This window comes from Passer domesticus, chromosome 14, assembly GCF_036417665.1.
Source record: "Passer domesticus isolate bPasDom1 chromosome 14, bPasDom1.hap1, whole genome shotgun sequence".
Lineage (NCBI taxonomy): Eukaryota > Metazoa > Chordata > Aves > Passeriformes > Passeridae > Passer > Passer domesticus.
In genome coordinates, this window is record NC_087487.1 from 8064649 (window position 1) to 8087022 (window position 22374).

Genomic DNA, 22374 nt, shown 5'->3' on the forward strand with positions numbered 1-22374 from the left:
AGAAGGTGAATGTTCAGCTTTGAGTCCATACTTTAAGGCATGAAGTTTTTCTGAAACACTTGTGTTTGATGACTTTAACAAGAATGATTAATGGCTTGAGACATTTCTGCTGAGAAAGAAAAAAAAAATCATACCACCTTAAGATAGCTGTCAATCATAGAAAATTTTACCTCAAGCATTTAAAAGCTACACAGGTATCAATAAAATAAACCAGCCTTTTAATGAGTTTCTCAGACCTAATAAAATATGCAGTGTCTAACATTAGTCAAATCCATCTCTATGATCATAAAAAACCTTATGAAAAATAGAAGAGTTCAGAAATACTCTGAAAATAATTCTTGTTGTGTTTATGCCACATCGATAAACTTAAATGCTGCATAAAACCTCTGCTGTTTCAGAAGTGCACTTGCCATAGAGAAAATGAAATTATTCTGCAGATACGATGTTATGGATCAAGCCTTTGATCATATTGATGGTCAACCACGCTGGAAGGTTTTCAAACACTGTTTAAAGATAATTTTAAATAGTTATATATGCTGTAATATTTTTTGTAATTGGTGCCAACAATGAGACTTATAAACCTGTAGTAAACAGCAAGTATCACATGAGTTGAAGAATATGAGGGGTGGGGTTTGGGTTGTTTGGCTGGCTTTTTTTTTTTCTAAGTAGACCTTTATTTAATACATCATATAGCTTTTCTCATCCTGCATAGAAATCAGGGATTAAACTGCTTAGAAAGTTAAAGCTTAGATTTCATGAGGTGGCTGTGATAAAATAAGTTGTAGAGTTTTAATGAATCTTAACTCAATCAGAGTAAATTTGGTCATTACTAAGATTTATGCCAAGATAATTGGAGAACCAAGAATAATTACTTTTTTTTGTGACTTTTTGTCCTTGTAAAATTTAGTGATTTAGAGTCTCTTTTGATATCTTTTTCATTTTCCCTGTCTCCCCATTTTTCTCTTTTTCTCTTCAGGTCATTGGTCAGAATTAGATCTGAGTGGGTGATTGTGGCCTCACTGATAAATCCTGTGGTTGTGTTTCGTCTGCTGGAGGCCATGATGTAGGGTCAAAGTCACAGCAGTCACTACCTTCTTGTTTCTTTTTAAATGAATTTTGCATAGCCTAAAGACCTGCAAATCTCAAAATAAGATTTTAAAATGAATATATATGCCTTGTGGAATTTAGCATTTGGGTTTGGGGCTTTTTTTCATTTAATTTGTCAGTCTTAAGGTAAAACTTAACTAATGTTTTGTCTTATTTTTATTGCATCTTATATTTTATATGTGTAAGCCTCGGGTCAGTCTGTAGCTTGTACTTGAATATTTCATAGCTCTCTAAATTTGAGTCATCGTTCAGTAAATACTTATTGATGTAGCATAATAAAGGGTAGTGGAGCTTGGGAAACACTCAGGGTAAAAAAAAAAGACAGTGTCATCTTCTCCTCAGTTTGCAGAAGCTGAGAATGCCTCACTCTTGCCAGTATACATGAGTCTATCTGTATATTTATATGTATGCATATCCATGTATGTTTTTGTAATTTATGTATACTTGGTGGCACTTGTGTGGAATTTAGCTGTATGTAGCTGTTCTTTCCAGTTGACAATTTATCTTCATTCTTATTATTAATAAATAAGATTTTATATGTGTGTGTATATATAAGAAGTGTAACTGAAAACTGCTATGATCCAGTGCAGTCAGAAGAGTGCCTGCCAGGGAGGGGTTTCATTCCAGACACTAAGGGACAGATTCTCATTCCATCTTTGTTTGTGATAAAGGAGTAGATGGAAACGACTTGCATATCTTCCAATTTCAGAGCTGGTAACTTTTTCCATTCAGCCCAGTTTAGCACATATATTGTGTCTTAACAATTCATTCAAAATATCATTGTCCTTTACTGTTTGGAATAGTTCAGATGGACTCAGGGAGAGAACAGGGGAGTGTCCTTACTTTTGGGGTCTTGTGCCTGCATCAGAAATCCTGACATAAGGACTGGCTGTATTGGGGAATTGCTCTTTTTACCACATATATAAACTAACATTATATATCAGTGGTTTTCTTTGTGTTGATGTTCATTGCTTTTTTTCAGCTGAAGGATATTGACAGTAGTTTGCTAATGCTCTTCTGAAAGTGTGTATTCAGAAAAATGTCAATAACACAGAGCTGGACATATCAGAAATCTTCCAAATGCAAAAATTAGGAAGGAAGGTCTGCAAAGACACATCTCCATTTTTAATCTCATCCTTAAAGTAAAATAGCTTTTAAAATATTAGATTATTTGGCTGGATTTTGTGTAATCTATCCCATTTCTATTTGCTAGATGGCATTTACTTTTGTCTTGGTATTGCTTGGAATATATATTCTTAATGCAATGTTTATTCCATCTCTTTTGAGCCAATTGATATTGGAATGATAGCACTAGCAATAAGGAGAAATTTTTCAAGCAAAGTGCTTGCCTACTGTCTTGGAGCAAGATTGTAGTATTGTAAAATTCAAGCATTTTTGTAGCAAGGAACATAAAATTTCTGTATGCCTTACTCTACCATCACAGAAGGAAATGTGTTGGGAGGGGTTTTTTCAGAACAAATGATCTTAACAGAAAATAAAGCAACTAATGTTACAGATAGTACTTGTTCTGAATGCTGGGTTTTCTGTTTTGACTTACTAGCAAAGAAAAGGATTTGTTCTTGACCACATGCTGTTTTTAAATAAAATCAATTCTGAAATAATTTCTCATGCACAGAGCACTAGTATGCTGTAAGAGTCATCTGAGTTACTAGGTCACAGCAGCAGTGCAATATTGAGGATTTTCGATACTTTAGCTGTGACAGCAAACACAGAGAGCACTGGAGCCTGATGATATGACAGGTCATGTGATGGCAGAGAATGCCTCGTCTTGAGGCAGGAAGATTTGCGTGACCTCTCCAGTAAAAATGCCTCCTTCAGTATGCAGAACCCAGAGAACTGTATGGACAGCACTAACACCAAGAGACACAATTTGTAGTACTTGGTCCACAGGAAGAATAAGATGTTGTAGCAGTCTCTAGCCAGTCACATCTGGTGGTCCAGAGCTGCCCAGGAGAGTGAAATACTCCACTCTTGTGTGTTCCTGAGACTTGGTTGCCATGGTCACAGCTTTAGAGAGATAAAGACTTTCTTTTCCTGTATTTTGTATGTATAGTAGGGGGTCATAGCAGTGGTGTTGTTGCTGTATAGACACCCCTATCTCTTCCTGTTCATCCATTGTTTTTTTATGCTCTTCAATCGAAATCCTTTAGGCTTATTCATATTTAAATACTTCAGGTTTGACAGTGAATTTTATTTCTGCCCTCCTTCCTGTACTCTCATCTACAAGCTTTGTCTTTTCTTACTCTTTTTTATTTTCCTTTTAGCATATTCCTAAAAAATGACAGTTTCTGAACAATAAGCACCCTGCCTCAGTATTATTTTGCCTGTTTGCAGCTGTCAGAAAGTCTTTGTCATATATACAGGTTTCTAAATCTTTCCCCTCATCCTCTGTTTTTTCTCAGGTGTATTCAGGCATCACAGAATATAAGTCTTTCTTCATTTTGTCTCTGCCAGCTATTTGCTCTGTAAATTAGTGTTTTGGGCTAGTCAGAAGAGTAAAGTTAAGCATATAACATAAATAACACTTTCACGATCACATTTTCCTATGCACTTCATGCCATTTTGTTGCAGCTCCAGCTGTGCACACAAACCTGTACATACAAATGTTAATAATAGGGAACAGGATTGGGTAGTATATGCAAGAAAGGATGGGTATTTTTTAAGAAACTAGACAACTTCTGGAAGGTGCTACTTAAACAGGATTTGAGATTTGTTATGAGAGATATATAAATAATTTAAAGATGTAACAGGAGCTTTTCAAATTGATTTTAGGTTGTCATAATGTTCTGTTAATAAGAAAATAAACTTGTTGTCCAGGGCATTTTCTATTCAATGCTCCTCTCTATAAATGGGTATTAAAAATGAAAATTAAAAACCAAATCAATTGTAGGTTCTCTATGTGAGAAGCCAAGCCCTGTTTCTTGATTAGTGTAAACCCAAAATGGCTTTTTTCAGTTGATAATATGTTAATTTTCTCTTCTCCTAACTACTCGAAAATGGTATGCTTGCAATGGTATTGTTCTGATGCACTTAGAGAAGTTTGTTAGCAGCAGAAATGTTCAGTAACGCAACAACCTGTTGGTGGCTTCTCACTTTGCATCTGGTAAGTCTATAATATATAGGAGCATATATGTCATCTGTTTAAAAGAAAATGTGTGTTAAATTCATAAAACATGATTTTGCGTTAATGTACATTGAGAATACCTGTATATTCCCTTCAGGCCATTGCCTCCCAAGGTTAAATTCTGCTGTCAGATTTTCTGTACCTTTTACTACTTCTGGTATGTTTCTTTTTCTGTCAACTGAAATTTTTTTCTTCAACCAGAAGTTGAAAAATTGCCTCTGAAGCTGTTGCCGGAAAAAACCCCTCTGATATACAGAAAATAACCCAAGTCTGTCTGTAGTATGATAGCCTTCACTAAATTATATTCTATTTTATATCCACTAGGTTATCCCACAGAATGGTCTGACTCTAGAGAATGACTGCTGCTGAAGCACTCATTTGCATCTGGTGCTACTGAGATATGTTTGGAAGTTCTGTGTAATACCAAAGACTATGCGTGGTTAGATTGTTGAAATTTCATACCATGCCCCCAGAAGTCTTGGATTTATTAAAAACTTATTTTTCTTAAAAGGAACATGATACCTAATAATTTCACAGAGATATTATGATAATATTGAGGACTCCAGCAGTGAATTGCACTGAAAAAAGTGTTAGAGAAAACAAGGTTTGATGTATGTGTATATATTCATTGTGTAGTGGACTTGCCACAGAAGGGGGTAGAGAAAGCTTCAGCCCCTTCATTTAAAAGTAGGAAGAACAATTATTTATTTGAATTTTGCTCATGTTGTGCTCTGAATAATTCACATAATTCTGTGGCATGTTTGTAGTTTGAAAGGCTACTTTACATATATTAAGCCAAAATAATATTAGCTGAGTGACTGTATTATTTCCAAACTTCACTTTGCCAGTGCTGTAGTGCTTTTAAGAATGTTTGCTCATGTCCAACGTGAACTGTACAATCATCCTTTGTAGGCATCTGTATACATGGTCTTTTGTTCCTGAAATGTCAGTGCTGGGAGCTCTGTAGACAGTCTAACTATGAAGACCTTTTGGGTCTTACTTTCCTTTCAGAAACTATCCTGCTCTGTAGTGGTCCCTGGCACTGGCTTCAAGTCCTGGGGAAGAATTAAGAAAATGGCACATTAAAAACAATTGGGGCTGATTCTTATTTCTTTCAGTGTAATATTACAGTCATCTGTGGTGTCCAACTGATTTTTATAGGGGACAGAGAATCAGGTGCTCTATTTTCTTCTGCTCTGAATTCAGCGACTTTGTTGTATGAGTAGTAGAGGTGATACTGCAGTGAAAAGAAATGGATGAGTTTCAGAGAAATAATTTCAGATAAAGAGATTTTATACACACATATACACACAAACACTTATTGTATGAGATCCCTCAATCCCAGTCCAATATTTTTAGCAGGTGTTACTGATAGAACTTCAATGTTACACATTTTTTTTCTTGTAGCAGTGAAAGGGGAAATTCATGTTGTATTACTTGAGGGTAGAAAGAATTCAAACTTAAGGGAAAAACATTTCATTTTATAGCTGATATTTAATACTTGAAAAACCCTTCAGATGTATTTTATCTCTGATATTTATAGGAAACATGCTATTTCAGCAATTTCTTTTAATTCCTATAGGAAATGTGTAGTATATAATAGTAGCTCATTTCAAGTACATTTCAGCTCAGTTTTGATAGTTTTAATGTTACTTATAATTGAAATAGTATTACTAAAATTACTGGATAAAGTTTTTACTAAATATAACTGGGTATAACATCTAGAGGATTTAGATTTCAGAGAGTCACACAAGTGATGAAATAGTCTATGAAACATCACATTCATATATCCCTGATGACTAAGCCACACAGATATTCATATATAAACCTTCTTTATGTCTGACAATTTTTAGGAATGGAATGAAAAAAAATTGAGCTATCTCTTGCTATTTGTAATCCAGAACACTAGAGGACAGCACTAAAATATTACATAAATGTGTTGTTGTTTACACTGTTAATGACATAGACGCTCTGTGAGGGGTTTGTGAGGAGAAAACAAATTTCTGTTTTGAATAGTTAAGGCAGGTGATATTTTCAGGAATATTTTTGGCTCCCTTTGAAAACCGCATTTCACTCCAAACATACAAAATATCTGGAGCTGCTTGTGGTCTGAGACAAAGTTACTTGCTGTAGTGATTTCTTTAGAAATTAAGCTTTATTTTTTTATAGTAATAGTGTATAATACATTTTTAATTTTAAAAAGAGGAGTCATTTGCTTCATCTGTAAATATTTTGTGATTTATTTTTTTTTGCTCACATGTTGTGTACTATATTAATACTATGATAGAGATGTGATAGTACAGCTCATTGAAAAAGTTACAACTTCTGTTGTGTTTCTCTAGGCACACTGGAACGACATGAAACTGGTGACACAGCAAGAGCAATTCTTACTGCTATTGAAGATTCAGAATACTTAGTGGCAGGTGCTCTACTTCCCGTGTCTCAGGAGTCAAAACGAAACAAGAATTCTGGGTACAAACACTCCAGCTCATACAAGCATGGCATAGGCCCTTATCCTGCTCATACAGAGAAGTCTTCAGATAAGGTAAGAGTGAAGAGTAGAGCGTTTTTGCAGAGCAATTAGTGGTGATTCCGATTCTTTGCTCTGTCACCCACTGATGAGTAAATGGGATAGTTGCTTGGTTTTAAGTTTATAAAGGCTTCTTCTGGCTGGCCCAGGTTTTATGCCTTCAACCCCATTTCATAGATAAATGAGGAAAATTGGCAGAGTGCCTTATGCAAGGTCATTAGTAGCTAATCTCTAAAGGATTTTCTCAGCCCTTATTACCTGTAGTTAGATCCTGTTTCCTCATGCCTCTAGCTTGTGACTGCTCCTGTCAGTAGTACCCTGAGAACAGCTGAATACACCTTACACCCATTCAAATGTGTTTCTTGAGAACAAGCACACAGAGATCCCATGCTGTTGGTCTTTCTCTTATTGCTCTTCTAATGAGACCAAAGATTCCTCTTGTCATTTTGAGATAGTTTTTATTGGGTGTGTGTTTTCTCTTAGCATCATCACAGAATACACTGCAAGTGCCTTATTTTTTTATTGGTGTGATCAAATCAGTACTCATGTGAGGTACTGCACTGCAAGAAAGTATGATCATCTTCAGGAAAGATTTGGCCACGGAGAGATTCTTTATGTAGAAATATCTTCCTACCAAAATCATTAAACCAACTAATTGAGACTGATGGAGAAGCTGTGCCCCTTCTTTTTGTTTTGAATAAGTAATAGAAGGAAATAATATGCTTAAAGTAGCGTTAGTGTGATGTTAAAACTGAGAAAATGAGTACTGAGATATCAAATAATGAGAAGATTAAAAATGTAATAGTCATTCTATTTTCTTGTGGCCTAGATAAATCTATACTTTTATCAGTTATTTGTGGATATTTAAAAATTAATATAGTATTTGCTAATGTTAAAACTGATTGTTATAACTGTCTCTAATACTATCTCAAATTCAATGAGATGGATATTGCCTTTTTCATGTAGGCAAAAAATGGTACAAACCAATTTTATTAAACCCTATTTATGCACCAGGAGATAATATATTCACTGAACTCTTGATTAAGGTATATCTTAAGGATAGGGTTTTTATGTAGTTTGTTCTTGCTTACCACTTGTTAATTAATAGGTTTTGGGAATTCTGTTCTCTGCAATAAACAGAAGTCATGGCTGCTATTCCTCAACCCTCAATGTACATGGAACGTATTTTACCACAAGTATTGAGAGTAAAAAATGCTTTCCCTCAATCACACATGGAACCAACCTTCAGAATGGTCTCTGGCCTTTTTTGTGGCTTTATTAATTATAGGAGATGAAGTAGCAGGTATTACAAAACTGATAAAGTACAGCTTGATCCAAGTCCTCACTCAGAATTTTATGTTCTTTTCTTCATTGTATTTTCAAATTTACATATAACATTGAGTTTCTAATGATTGTAGTTTAACTCTTAATATTTTTCTTTGACCTTTTACTAACCTTAGTCTGATTTCTAAAGTTCTTTTTGATCCCATTTTCTGAAAAGTCTTATTAGCGCGTAATCCTGCTGAGCATGTTGTGGGGCAGATGGTGCACTAGTTGGCCATTGACACAGAATCTGATCTCCCTGTTAGTTTGTTAAAAGGAATAGTTTCTTCTTGCCTTCTTAAATGGGAACAAAAGAAAAAAAGTTTTGGTAGTTCTTTGGTAAGTAGTTTTAGGTATGTCTATTAAATTGAAAATTGCATGGATTTAACAAGGTGGGAGGAAAGAAAATGTGCTGATTATGGAATATGGGAAGAGTTTTTTGTAAACTTTAAAATGTGGAGTTTAACGTGCTTTGGGAATTATGATCTTAAATTGGCAGAAATATCACAACAAGAAACCATGGAAATGTAGCATGAGATTTGTAGTGCTCGATTTGATATACATCTTGTCAATCTGATTTATCAAAATAATATTCTATTGTCATGTTTAAATATTTCTCACTAATATTCTTGTCCAAATGTAAACTTATTAAGAATACTACTGATGTCTCTTAGACTTTTTATGTCAAAATCTCTTTTGTTAGTTTCATGTTCTTTTTTGTCACTACAGACCTGTTAGGTTTGTCTAAATTCATAATAAATTAAATTCTGTATTTGGGAAAACACTTTTCATCCATCAGACATATGCTGTCCAGTACATTTAGAACTTCTTCCCACTTGCATCTGCATTGGAGAGGGTTCTGTAGATTGGTGTGGGAGAAGTTGGAGCCTAAATGTATTTAGTGTAGCTAAACCTGGGAAAAACATAACAATGGAAGTCCCCTTAATGCTATTACAGAAGCCCAGTGCTGGCTACACAAAAGGAGTGTGGAACTCTGCAGCTTTTTTAACACCGTTCTGTTATTGCTAAATTGATGGCTTGTTATGAAGTCTGCTGTTTTTCTTAAGTTTTGTGCAGAAAAATTTTTGTTAGGTTTTTCAAAAAATTACTCTTGACTCTTTTGTATCACTGTATTTTAGCATCTTGAAATATTCTAGAAATTCAGATCCCATTTAATTAGTGAGAGGACTGTGGTTATCAGACTTCAACATTCCATCCCCTATTAATTAAAGCATGTAATTCTTACACATGTAAAAATATCACAATTATTAGAGGGTTTTAATATAGAATGAGTGTTTCATTATCAATTTCCTTCCTTAGCAAATTGTGTATTAGAAATTTAACAACATACTAAATTGTTAATAACTTTTCTATCAAAAAACCCCATCATCAATTTTAGCATATATTAAGGAACTCAATTTCAGAAGATTTATGTGACAGGAAAAATGAGTGGGTAGCTATTCTGTCCTGTTGATATTGTAATTGAGAGTGATCCTTTTGTACAAGGAGTGATCCACATGAAGATTGCAAGTAAAATTCAGCATTTATTCTTGCCATTATTAAATTGTTTTATCCTTCATATTATATTTAAGATGAAAGAAAGTTTTCAAAATAATGGTCTGTCTTTCCTCCATCCTAAAAACTATAAATATCCTCACATAGTAGTCCAGCTCCAAAGGCTTTCTTTCAAAACTTTTGCCGTCATGTAAATCACGGATACAAAAGCAGAATGTTTTGATTTCATGGTGTTTTGACCATTTTAATTCTTTTATTGTGCTGCACGTGCCAGTGGGAGTACCAATAACAGATGACTGTGACAAATGCAGTTAACACAAGATCCATATTAATGTTGTCAAATCCCCTTGATATATTTAAACAGATTTTAATTATTTTTAATGTCAAAAGACCCAAAATATATAGCTTAATAGTTCTTCAAGAAAGCTTTACTTAATATGTGAATGTAAAACCTCTCATAAAAATGAAACTTTTATATTGGCCTTAGTCATTGACATAGGGTATTCATCAAGTCAGCAATTTGTGTGGCAAAGTGCCATTTGAATAGTGTATTGTTAGAATACTTATGGTCCACTTGACAAGGGCTCTTGCTGTAAATAGTGCAATTTGACTCCAGCTGTTAAAGAGTGGCTTTGACAGCAGCCAAATAGAATGGAGATGCTTTACTGCACCGCAGAAAAATCAATATTGGGTTCTTGTTCATAGTAACCTGTTTTCTCTCTTTTTTTTTTTTTTTCAGATTTATACAAGACTATCTAGAGTTCATTTGTGAAAGTTTAAATATTATTCTGAAAGTAAGGCTGTTTTCTTTCCAGATTAATGTTGGTGGTGAATGATGCTTGTGTTTAGTTAAAAAGTAAAAGGCAGTGCTTTGTGGATATACATAAACGATGTGATGATGCAGCATTATTGCAACTCTATTTATAGGGGTAGATGTTAGGATGTGGGTGCATAAGTTGTGTAACTAATGACAAAAAAAATGTTCTTTCCTTCCTCTGTTGTTTTTTTTTTTTCTTTTTGTACTGCTACTGTAGAATCCCTGTCAATTTTCTAAGTATAGGGTTTTTTAAAGCAGGTTTCTTTGTTGCTCTCCCTGTAACAACCCCCACAGATGTTGACAATCTGTAGTGCCATTGTAGATTTTCCTGAAGCATGGTCTTGCTAGTGCTGAACAGTTTTCCAGCAGTATTCAGTGACACAAGGTTGCTATGATACCCAGCCAGTAGCAATAGGTATTGAATCACTGCTCTTAATTACAACAGAATACACACTAGACTGTGCTTATGGTGTTCATATGGAACTAGCTCTCATTATAGCTTTAAGTCATAGTTCTGCTTGGAAATTGGAGCTCTGTGAAAAACTGATTTAAAAAAAAAAAAAATTGAAATGCTCCAGTGCATCATATGAAGATTTCATTGATGCACATAAAAAGGTGGATGTGTCTGGGAATTGTTTTCCTGATGTTCCAGAAACCCTTCATGTTGGAAAGTTTCCTACCTTTTCAACTTCAATATTTTGTATATAAGCCTGTGTTAATGATGCACTAATGTTTCTAGTGATTTCAGTAATTAGAATGGTCTGGGTAAAAACAGTGGAGGGAAAAGAAGATGATAGAATCTGTGCAATGGGTGCTGAAGCTTGAACTCATAAATTATACTACTGAAAATCTAAATTAGAAAAGAGATTGTTTTACTGTGCATATGAGATAAGGCAAAGATGGGGGAGAGAAACATTCATTTGTATGTGGACTTGTATATGTATTTTTTGATATATTAATTCAGCATTTCTTAAAATATGTTGTAATAGGAGTCCTTTGGAACTTGATATCCACTTACATAGTATTATACATATTCTGCTCTGAACAAGAATATGTAAAGGCAAAAATGTCCAGAAGTTACAAATAATAAAAGAAATATCTCCTTTGTTGCTGCACATAATAAGTAAGAGGCAAATGAAGACTGTAGGATAATAGCAGCTATTTGTTTTAGTATAGCAAGGGAAGCAATTTGAAAATAAAATTGTTATTGGAAGTCTGGAAAATCACTGCTAGTTAAATCTTACTGATGGAAAAATTGATAGAAAAATGGAAATAAGATACAACCACAAATACAAAATAATACTTAGCAAATAGGAAATCAGGAGTGGTACCATAAACAATGGTGTCACAGACATGGATTCCTTTAATTTCTTTCCTTTTATAATATTTAGAGCATTATTATGGGGAATTACAGGTCTTGGTGACTTATGTGGATTATTAAGGAAAAAGCAAAATAGAAAGTAGTAGAGTATTTCTCCCTAAAGTTAGTAACAGCACATTGATGCTGCAAGGGTTTTGTTGGGTATTTTTTCCTGAAACTAGTGTTCACTAGTTATATTTAGTAGTTTATTAAATCAGCATAATAGGAAAATGAGTGAAGAAAAAAGAACTCAATATATACAGGTGGTTTTTTTTCTCTGTAATTGAGTTGCAAAATATTTTAGTACTACATTTCCTGTGAAATTTTACAATGAAGTATTTTATCAAGGGACCACGGTAGCAACATAACTACAGTGAAGTAATAACTTGGGAGTTATGAGATTAAATGGGGAGCAGTTAAAAAGAACCATGATCCTGAGGGATATTGATAGCTTTGACCACATGCCATCTTTTATGGAAGTTACTGTAGTTTTTAAATTGGCACACCAAGTCAAGAATTTTGATGATTTGTGTTTTCTCCATTGATTGCTTCAAAGCAAAATGAAACCAAAAAGTTGCCATTGTGATATTGTAGCACATTTTAATTTTACACGTGTGGATAGCAATTAACACAGGGCCTCATAAATCTAATAATAAGTCTTAACTACTTATTTCAGTGCTTCTGACACTGATTCGTTTCTACTCTGTGACTATATGGAAAGTGACTGAATTAAAACTTCTTTCCCTTCCTAGACAGCTACTGGGACTGTATGATAAAGCTAAAGAGGCTGCTATAGTATCCTACTGGAAATAAATCTAAGGTCAATATCAACAGTCCTTGTGAAGTATTTCATGTTGAAGGATGATTTATTTATAGTTATTAACCCAACTATTGCTGTCTTTTTCTTTTCCTATACCTCTGCCATGCTGCAATTCCCTTCTGTCTCTTGGAATCTTTTGCAAAGATTACATTTTGGTTATGGATTTATACTTATAATTCTCTCTTATGGAATTGGTGTTCATGATGTCATATTTGCCACTTAGGACTGTTTCTTTTAGGTCTGGAGCTACGCACACTTTGAGTTTTCCTATCTTGGATTTTACCTTTACTACTTTTGTAGTCTAAAAGGTGTGACTTGCTCTGTAGATCAACCTAATTGGTTTTCCTTCCAAGTGCTCTGCCTAATTCTAAAATAAATCACATGATCTTTGTTTTAACCTTTATATTTTCATGTTGTTCAATGGTGTTCTTTAAATTCTTCATTATTAATTTTATTGATATGGTGGAATCTTTACAGTTCTGATAATCACTTTTTCTATTCTAAACATTAATTCCCTGGCCTCTTATAGTTCAATTAGTATTATTTTAGTGAAGAAAAATACTAGCAAGAATTCAGAGTGAATTCAGTGTGAGACTTTTTGCTAGGTTTCCTCCTCACACATCTATTTTAAAATAAAGGCAGCGACTTTTTCAGAAGTGTATCAACATCTTACATGCAACTTAGAAATGGGAATTGCAGCAAACAAACCTTATGCTGTAAAAGAAAGACTTGTTATCTGCTAGCTTCCTTCTGCTAGCTAATTGAAACTCTTATCTCAGTTATAGAGCAGAAATAAAATCTTTGGCTAACCTGTGGTTTGATTTCAAACAAACAAAGCAACAGCAGTGGTTATACGTCTATTGTCTTCATATATGTTTTGGTATATTAATACTCTAATTTATTCCAGTAGTCAGGTTTGGTTCTTGCAATACTTATGGGAAAGGATGAATTAGGAGAGCAGACACTTGAGAATGTTTGTTTCCAAAACCTGTTATTTTGGAAGCCTCTGCAGAAAGACTGAACAGCTTGCAAGGAAAGAACAGTATGAAGTCTATGGGTACAGAAACTTAGCTGCCATCCTGATGCATCTCAGAATGCTAAAGGATGTGAAGAAAATCCAGCTTGCCTATTCTTAAAATCTCAAGAATGGCACTTTCTAGAATACGTAGGATTTTTGGGTTTTGGTTCTTTTTCTTTAGTAGAAAGTCACTTGCTTATGATTTGATCTAGAACTTTTAAGTAGGTAAATTTTCTGGGTGGGACTCTTATAATTCAAGATGGGAAATGCACTCAGAACAGCCCAGGGAAAATGTTGTTTCAGTTGGAGTCAGCACTCAGATATATATTGCTAACTTAATTTTTATATACATCACTCCTTCTTAGGACAAAGCAAATTCTCAAGCTTCTGCAAAGGTCCTGTTGGCAGTATCTCTATGTTCAGCATTATATCTCACAGATATTAGGATGCTCATTCATCCAGTAAATGGTTCAATATGATAATTCCTAAATCTTGAGCCAGCAGTCTGTGGCTTTGGATTGCTGTAGCATTTCTTGTCCAGTTGATGATACAGAAAATTTTGGAGATGTTCCATCTTTTTTTCTAAAGTGCTGAGTGAGGATGGAAATTTTTCACTACTACACAGCACTAAGCTGTACATATTTCTAAAGATATGGTTGGGAAATTTACTTTTACATTCAAAATAATTAATATATTAAGTTGTAGGCAGAGTATTTGAATATTGAGTGTATAAATAATACTTAATTTTAAACACCATCTTATTCCTTCTTTGTACCTAAACTTTTCACAGCTGAGACTGTCCATGTCAGAAATGGATATTAGAGATGAGTGGATTTACAGTTCACTTTTATATTCTTTCTATGAGAAAGTTATTAGACAAGGTTTTGTCAAAAGTGTTGTATTTAGAATTGCCTGATAATGTTCCCAGACAGCCAGAGATATAAATTCCAGAGCAAAGCAAAAGTCGTCTGTAAAAAAGTCATGCATTTCTTCAAATATTTTTCTGAAAAAGAAAGGATAGACTTGTTTCCTAGTGTTGAAAAGTTGTAAAGGATATTCAGGATATTAATTTTACTTGCCTGTTATTCTTTGATATCTTTTAAAGATTTGTCTCTAGAATCACTTTTATTTTTACCCTTTAATTAAATCCAATAGAAAAGTCTAAGATGAGTGTTACAGCGAGAGAGAGTGTTAACTTGAAAACAAAATATGTGAAACATTAAATTTTCATACCAGACCTCCACATTGAGCAATTCAATAGATGTGTTAGCAATTCTTGGTGAACAATTGAAATTTTTGTGCCCAGTAGATCCATCTGGACTACAATCTGCCTGACAGTGGCCTTCCATACATGACAAAAAGAGGGTTTATTCAGTTGCTTAGACTATTCATCACACAGCTTGAGTCTGAAGACTCCTTGGCTTAATTACTTACATTGTGCCACAGATGCATCAGCAGAGATGCTACAGTTGCTGTTCAGAGTGCTGTGAGGGTAGTCAAGCCTTCCACTGGGACTTAACAAAAGAAAAAAGAAAGATTACAGTGTTGGGAGGAAAGAGGGTGACTCCACTTATGTTGCAATTAAGTTGATAGATAAACACTGGTGCGAACTCCAAAAATACTGTAGCCTTTTCTTCATGGGAGGTGGATTCGTAGGAGGATCTGGGCATCCTCAGTAATACAACCAGAGTTGTAATGAATAGCATAATAAAAGTAATGCAAGGCAAGTTCAAAACAGCTTGTTTATACTAGTTCATATAAGAAAATTCATCATGAATTGACACATTTGTTCAAGTGTGCATTGTCCAAATGATGAAGTCTCAGGTCAAGCATAAATTGCATGTGAAAGCAAACTGGGGCACTACTACTGACTCCAGGCTTGTTACAGATAGTCCTTTATATGTGAGTACTGAGCTATAAAAGGGTAAGTGAATAAGAAAAAAGTTCTGAATGCCCCCATCAAAAGAACCTCTGTCCTATGACTAGGTGAGGTGTCTGAAGGTAAGGAATATTAATGACCTTGGGATAGTGACACTGTAACTGTGATGCTTACCCTATGCAAGAGGCTGGCATTGCTTTCTGGCAGGTAGGCTGGCCTCTTTGTACACTTTGGGAGACCATTGATACTCTTAGTGACAAACTCTTCACATGCTCCCTAAAATTGAAGCTCAGGAGGAGGGCAGAGTTGGACAAGGGTGTGATATGTGGACTGCTGATAGGAGCTAATATTGGATTAGGAAGTGCATATGGTTTTTATGTGGAGATGAAAGTGTAGCCAATAATTTGCATCCTTTCTTCCTCAGCAGGTTATTTTAGAGATGGTGTATGGTGTATGTTTAAGTGCTATTTCAATTATATACCTGCTGCTTGTAACTATTTTTGAATAAATGCATCTTTGCACATATCCTAGATTGCTTGTCCTTTCAGCAGAGCAAGAAAATAAGATCGCTGTGTATTAGCAGAAAGGTTGTGAACTCAAGAAAGCAGTTTTGCTGATAGGATTTACCTGAAATAAGACATCATTCAATGCTTAGATTATTTTTAAGTTGCAAATACCTAAATGGGATTGAAAGACCATATTTCTATCTAATTGTTAACAGTTCTTCAATCATGACCTTGAGAATTTGAAGTTTCTTTTAGGGTAAACTTGGACGCCGATTTCATATTTATCTTTCTTACATTTCTTAAAGCCCTTGCTTTTTAAATTATTACATCAAAATTCTAGTCATATAATAGATGAGTGGTGTTCACTCTGTGTCTTAGTACTGTTCCACTGAATGATGTTTGATCGTGTGCTTATTGCTGTGCTGTCATGGGAAAAGGTTATACTAGCTTTTCTTCTTGCTCGTCTTTTAGTGATCAAAGTAAATTAGACTTCCTAAATTTGGAAGTGACTTAATGCTAAGTAGATACATAAGTTATATCAAGCTTTTGATTTTATATGTAGAATACACATCCAAAAGATACAATTTCCCAGTAGATAAAGAGGTGTTCCTTTCGTGGCATAGGTTTAAGATGTGCTATTTGAAATCTGAGGTTTTTGTGGAATTTGCTAACTATATTTTATGCTCATAAACCAGTTTGAAGCCCCAAACACAATTTCATTTATCTTTATATTCTAAGCTTTATAGAGTCTGCAGAAGTGTCCATCTGTTCAGTCGAGATTGCTTCAAATAGTGAGTGGTCAGAGAGACATAGCTGCTAAAGGTCAAAGGAGCCTCTTGACCCTGTGGTTCTTGCCAAAGCAATTGGAGCGTAGGACTGATATACAGTTAGATACAGCTTGCTAACGTGAGCTCCACTTTAATTGGTAATGATGGCAAGAATACACAGTAAAGTCATTGCTGAAAGAAAACAAAAAGTATCCAATATAGTAATTTATTACCAGTCAGTGGGTTTCACGCACTGGGTTGTTTTACCCCTGCAGTGGTCAGAGAAAGCAAAAAGGTACTCTAACACTTAACTGAAAATGGATGCCCTGCTGCTATCAGAGATGCATGGTGGTCAAACGATTGCCTGTGCCATTAGCTTGGTAATGTTTTCTCTATTGTAAACTCAGCTCCCCATGTTCTTCCTGTGCATCAGCTGCAGATTGAAGGCTTTCTCGTTTGTCTTCTATTTGTGCTGCCAATCATCAAGCTGCTGTTCACCAAGCACATTTCAAGGAGGCAATTTTTTTTACTCCTATCGACTACCATCTCTAGCAACTGAGGGCTCAGAGGATTTAGAAATAAATGTAATGCTTTAATTTACACTGTGCCAGCCATTTTGTGCATTGTTTATGTATTTGTTTGCTGTGACAATTCAAGAGACAGTTACAAGTTTCTTATTTTGCAAAACTATGTATGACGTAGATTTATGTTTTGGGGACACATTTGCAGGTACTCTCTTTCATGCTACTATTTTCATTAAAAAGGTTGAAGAGAAAAATATTTTGCAAGAAAAGATGATTTTGTACCTATTCAGTAGTTAAAGATGGATGAAAAATGCAAACCCAAATCCAACAAAAGCTAACACAGGTATTCTTTCCTACCAGCAAGAATAAAACATAATGTAGAATAAAATAGAGTGGTCATTGGTAGTATAATTTAATGTATAAGACCCTTAGGTGTGGTGACCATGCTTCAGTTAACAGTTCTTCAATTTCCACAAACTGCAAATGTAACAGGAGGGTAGGAGTACCTAAAATAGCTTTTACAAGCAGACGTGTGATGTACTTATTTTTTGTGAGCCTAGAGCCAGATCAGTGATGAGATGTGATTCTGAGAAGTTATGGCCTCTGAACTTCTGTTGACAATCCAGTGACTGGCCTGATCAAGACAGAAAATTCTCACCCATCAACAAATTTGTTTGACAAATTCTGCTACATCCTCTTTCATTTCTGTAGCACGTTCTCCACAATTTAGTTTTTTAAAAGCAATATGTGTACTGTTAATGACAAAAGCTGTTGTTAACTTCATTGAAATAAGCATATTGATATTATCAAACATTGTCATATTTCAAAAATTGTCATGTCAAAATACTTCCTAGAGCCTACAAATATGGTGGTTTTGATGATTTGGTATTGGGTTTTGTTTAAAAAATCTTGTTTGAAAATATATCATACTATTGGATATTCACAGAACATCTTCACTGAGCAAACAGTAGGGTGCTGGTATTTTAATTATTGTTTGCATTAATTTATTAATAGTAAGTATATTTAATAAGGAAAGAATTACTCTCTTAAAGTCTATCAGGTAAGACTTACTCTTTTATCATGACATTCAGTGAGCTGTTGTATCTGTATTAAAAGGCAATGGCCTATTTGCTGTCAAAATATAAAGGTACATATATTAAAAAAACCTCAAACTCTCAAGGAAATCAGAAATAGAAAATTCCTAACCCCAAGAAAAATAAAACAGCAGTGTGCCTTCTATGAATGAAACAACCTTTCAGTCTCTATGGCATAATTTCAGGTAAGCTCCACACATCTCTCCAATCTCCCCCTGCCTAATCTGCCTAAAAATTCCCATTAAAGTTGTTCAACTGCATCTAATATTTTCCTGAGCCTTTGCAGGTGGCAGCAATGGATAAAGGAGGGGATTGAACCTGTTCAGTGTTAGTGAATCAAAATGTGTTATTTCAAAGGGGAAAGGTCAAAGGAACAGAATTAGACCCCTTAAATATTGCATAATTTAAAAAACTTATTTATGAGCTATCAACAGGATAGCTCCCACTTAGGGTTTGTACATCGTGATTCATTCTGCAGGCACTGGGAACTTTGGGACCAATTTTCTGCCACTTTTATCCTGCTATGTTTTGGGATAAAGCGAGAGTGCAATGAATAAAGAAGGCCATAAGTCTAGAAGATAAGTCACATTTAGTACTTCAGGACTTGCTTGGCATAGGATTGGATGCTACTTGTGCTATGGGAACTGAGCAACTTCTATTCAGTGGTACCAAACCAGTGTCTAAGTATATTTTGAATGCTGGTGCTGGTATTTTGCTTTCTAAAATTTCTGTCTTGTGATTTTTTGCCCCTTTATTTCCTTTATGTAAAATGAATGTCAAGAACATTCCTGTCAAATCTGGTTTTAGTACAAAACCCACAATAGAATGTTTCTGGTAAAGAAAGCAGATACGTGGAGAAAGTGCATGCATATAAGGAGCTGAAAAAGTATGGGAATCCCTGTCAGCTAATGGAAGTGTATATTTTAAGTGGAATATCATTCCCAGAACAAGTTGGATCCCAGTGGAAAAAGGCCTTTAGAGATGAGAATGCAGCTAGGTAAAATAACACTTGAATTGTACTTCCCATGAAATTTTTATGTGCTATGTCTGTCCTAAATCTGTTAAAGATAATGGCATGTATTGATGCAGTTGGGGGCCACAGTAAGTACAGCCCCCTGCTGCCCCCTTCCCATAGTCACAGGAAAACTTTTCCTTGGATGCTGAAAATGAGTAAAGGGGGAAAGATGTAGAGGAATAGGGTTGTAATTTGTGGAGCAGTGATGAATTGCATGCCAAAAAACTGGAACAGGCTTCTGAGAGATGTGTACAATGCCCCAAGCCAGTGAGTGTTTAAGGGGCATTTGGAGAGCCTAGATGGACTAAATGATCCTTGTAGTTCCCTTTCAACTAAAATGGTTTATTCCAGCTCTTGTCTGATTCTGGCTCAAACATCTTCAGTGGCAAGCTGGAGAGATGTCAGGGGATACTGGCCATGCATGGAAAATAGTTTGGCTTTTCAAAGCCTCCCTGAATCTTGCTCTTTCCTGGATATAGAAAGCAATTTCTGCTGTGGGTCAATGAGTTTCAGAAGTCTTAGGATATAATATTAGTTTGTAGTCAGACTTTTTGCTTCTTTAAAACTAACAGTAGGCTGTCCATGTCAAAGATTAACTTTAAAACTAGAAAAGGTAAAATATATAATGTAAATATCTGTTAATATGTTTTTCAATACTCAACAAAAGCAGTTTCCAGCTCTCTAGTTTGTAATTAGTTTTATGGGTGTCTCCATTCTCTGTAATCTTCTACTACAGAGAATAGCTTGCCCATAGATCCTAAATGGCATTTTATGTCTAAAGCTTTGGATGCCCACCGTCTTTCATTGGAATGAAATGCCTGCTGCAGAGAGCTAAGATAACTTGGCAGACAGTTTTAGGATCAATGTCAATAAGCTTTCATATTGCCAATAGAACATGAATGTTTATTGTGACTTCACATGTAGTAGCGTCACCAAATATCTCAATGGATTGACATTGTCACTGTGTTTTCCTTTGTTTGGATGCTGATTTCACTAAAGGTTTCTAAATGTTAATCAAGCAAATATAAGTATAGAAAGAGAAAATGATAGGCTAAATAATAATGATTTCAATTAATGTCAAAGCTAGCCTGTGAATTCCAGTGTTTGCATTTCATGGGGTTCTCCCTATATATTAGGAAACATCATAATTAAAGATTATTTTAATCTTAGAACTTAAATACAATGTATTATTTTTTTTTAAAGGAAAGGGATAAAAAACCTGAACAAACAATTATAATCTCTTACTTATGACTCCCTATGGAGATCTTTAAATGAGATTATGTATTTAGAGTGCATTCTCATCTGGTTGGGAGCATCATTCCCTAAATTACAAAAAACCAAATTGTATTACTGCCCAAAACTAAATAGTCACGTCATAGATTTTTTGCAGTCAGTTTTTTCCCTCGTGTTATTTGTACTAAAATATTAACAGTTTTAAAATAGCTAATCCTATAAAATCATAGTTTGTAATGTAAAAGGAGTTAGGTAAGGTGGTCATGAGAAAGATGAGGTAAACAATGTTGCATTCCAGCAAGAGCTGGTTTCTGCTCTGTTTACTAACACTTGATGGTTTATTTTGAGATATAACTATGTTAACAAAGTTCTTTGCATTAGTGGAATGCTTCAGATTGTCAAAAGAAAATTAAGAGTGGTCTGGAAAATTCTGTATCATTTGTGATATGGAAGCTGGCATTATGGTTTGCAAAAGTATTACTGAGATGAAAAGTTGCTTCTTGATGTGTCTTTCTGCTTGTGAAGGCTGAGCATGGTGCTGAGAGCATAAGCTTGTTCAGGACAATAAAAACATACCAGTCGTAAATGCTTAAAGGAAAGGGCAGAAGTGTCAACAGGGAGTTTATATTCCCTCTCTTCTGGTGTTTCCCTGAAGGTGAAACACACTTCTTTGGTAGGTGCTGCAGGATTATGATGTAAGATGTTGTGTCACTGTGTGAACTCATCAGGTCATTTTCAAAGACATCCCTTCCACTGGAGTTTGTTACAGCATAGTGTCCACCCTGTGCCAAGGGCAGTGGTAAAAGAAAAGATGTAAATTTTTCTTCTTAATGACATTTTCTCATTTAAATAATGAAACTGCAAGGCTAAAATGGAGTAATTTTTTTTTTTTTGTGAAGATGATTTTGAACATTTCCTTATGTTCAGCTGACTGTTCACCATCATCATTAAGTTAGTTCTACAGTTTAACATGTGATTCTAAAGCTGAGAGCAGCTGTAGCTCTTCTCAAATCTTCTGGTTTCAAAAACTATGTCCTTAGTTCATTTATTAACAACAGTAATTAGCTATGTGTATTTATTATGTTAGTATGTAGAATTGAAATTATGCTTTATAAATGGCCATTATTGTGAATGGGCTTCAAAGTTGGGGGGAAAATTATGGAGAATTCTAGAAAAGATGCAGGTAGGAAATAGGGTGGCACAAGATAGTCAGATGTTCACAGACATTGTAGTAGCCTTTTTCTCTTAATTATTTTCTGCTAAGGTAATTAATTGTGTGTGTGGAGATATATTTAACCTAGCTTCCTTATTGTTCTTGCTTTGTGACTTATCTCAAAAGGAGGTAGCTTTGCATGTTTTGAAATAGCAAAATGTGTAGTCTTTATCCCATACAAATCCCCTATATATATATATCTCCTATATAGCAAATTGTAAAAAGGCATGCAGACACATACAGACATTCAGGGTTTGCAAGAATCTTGCAGCATTGTAGCATTTGCTTCTCTAGCTTTATTTTGAAAAAACAAAGGTTTTATGTTTTAAAATTTTCCAAAAATCCTTTTAACTTGAAATGAGACTTAGCAGAAGAAATACCAGCCTAGATTTTTTTGCAAAGATACATGCTACTATCTGCAGTATGGCTGTGTAATTGAAGGAGCCTGTTTTATAGTACTTACACGCTGATGTCTCTGTGTATCTTAAGCAAATCTTTTTTACTTAAT

The 22374-nt window shown here is 34.8% G+C and overlaps 1 protein-coding gene across 16 annotated transcripts in view; it reads left to right on the forward strand.

Annotated features, from left to right (window-relative positions):
- WDR72 (WD repeat domain 72) overlaps positions 1-22374 on the forward strand; it is a 337194-nt gene that overhangs the window by 28646 nt on the left and 286174 nt on the right. For all 16 annotated transcript variants that reach the window (XM_064388824.1, XM_064388826.1, XM_064388823.1 and 13 more), the window contains one exon: positions 6595-6797. In XM_064388824.1, coding sequence (XP_064244894.1) covers positions 6595-6797 — 203 coding nt within the window. The remainder of the gene's footprint in view (positions 1-6594; positions 6798-22374) is intronic.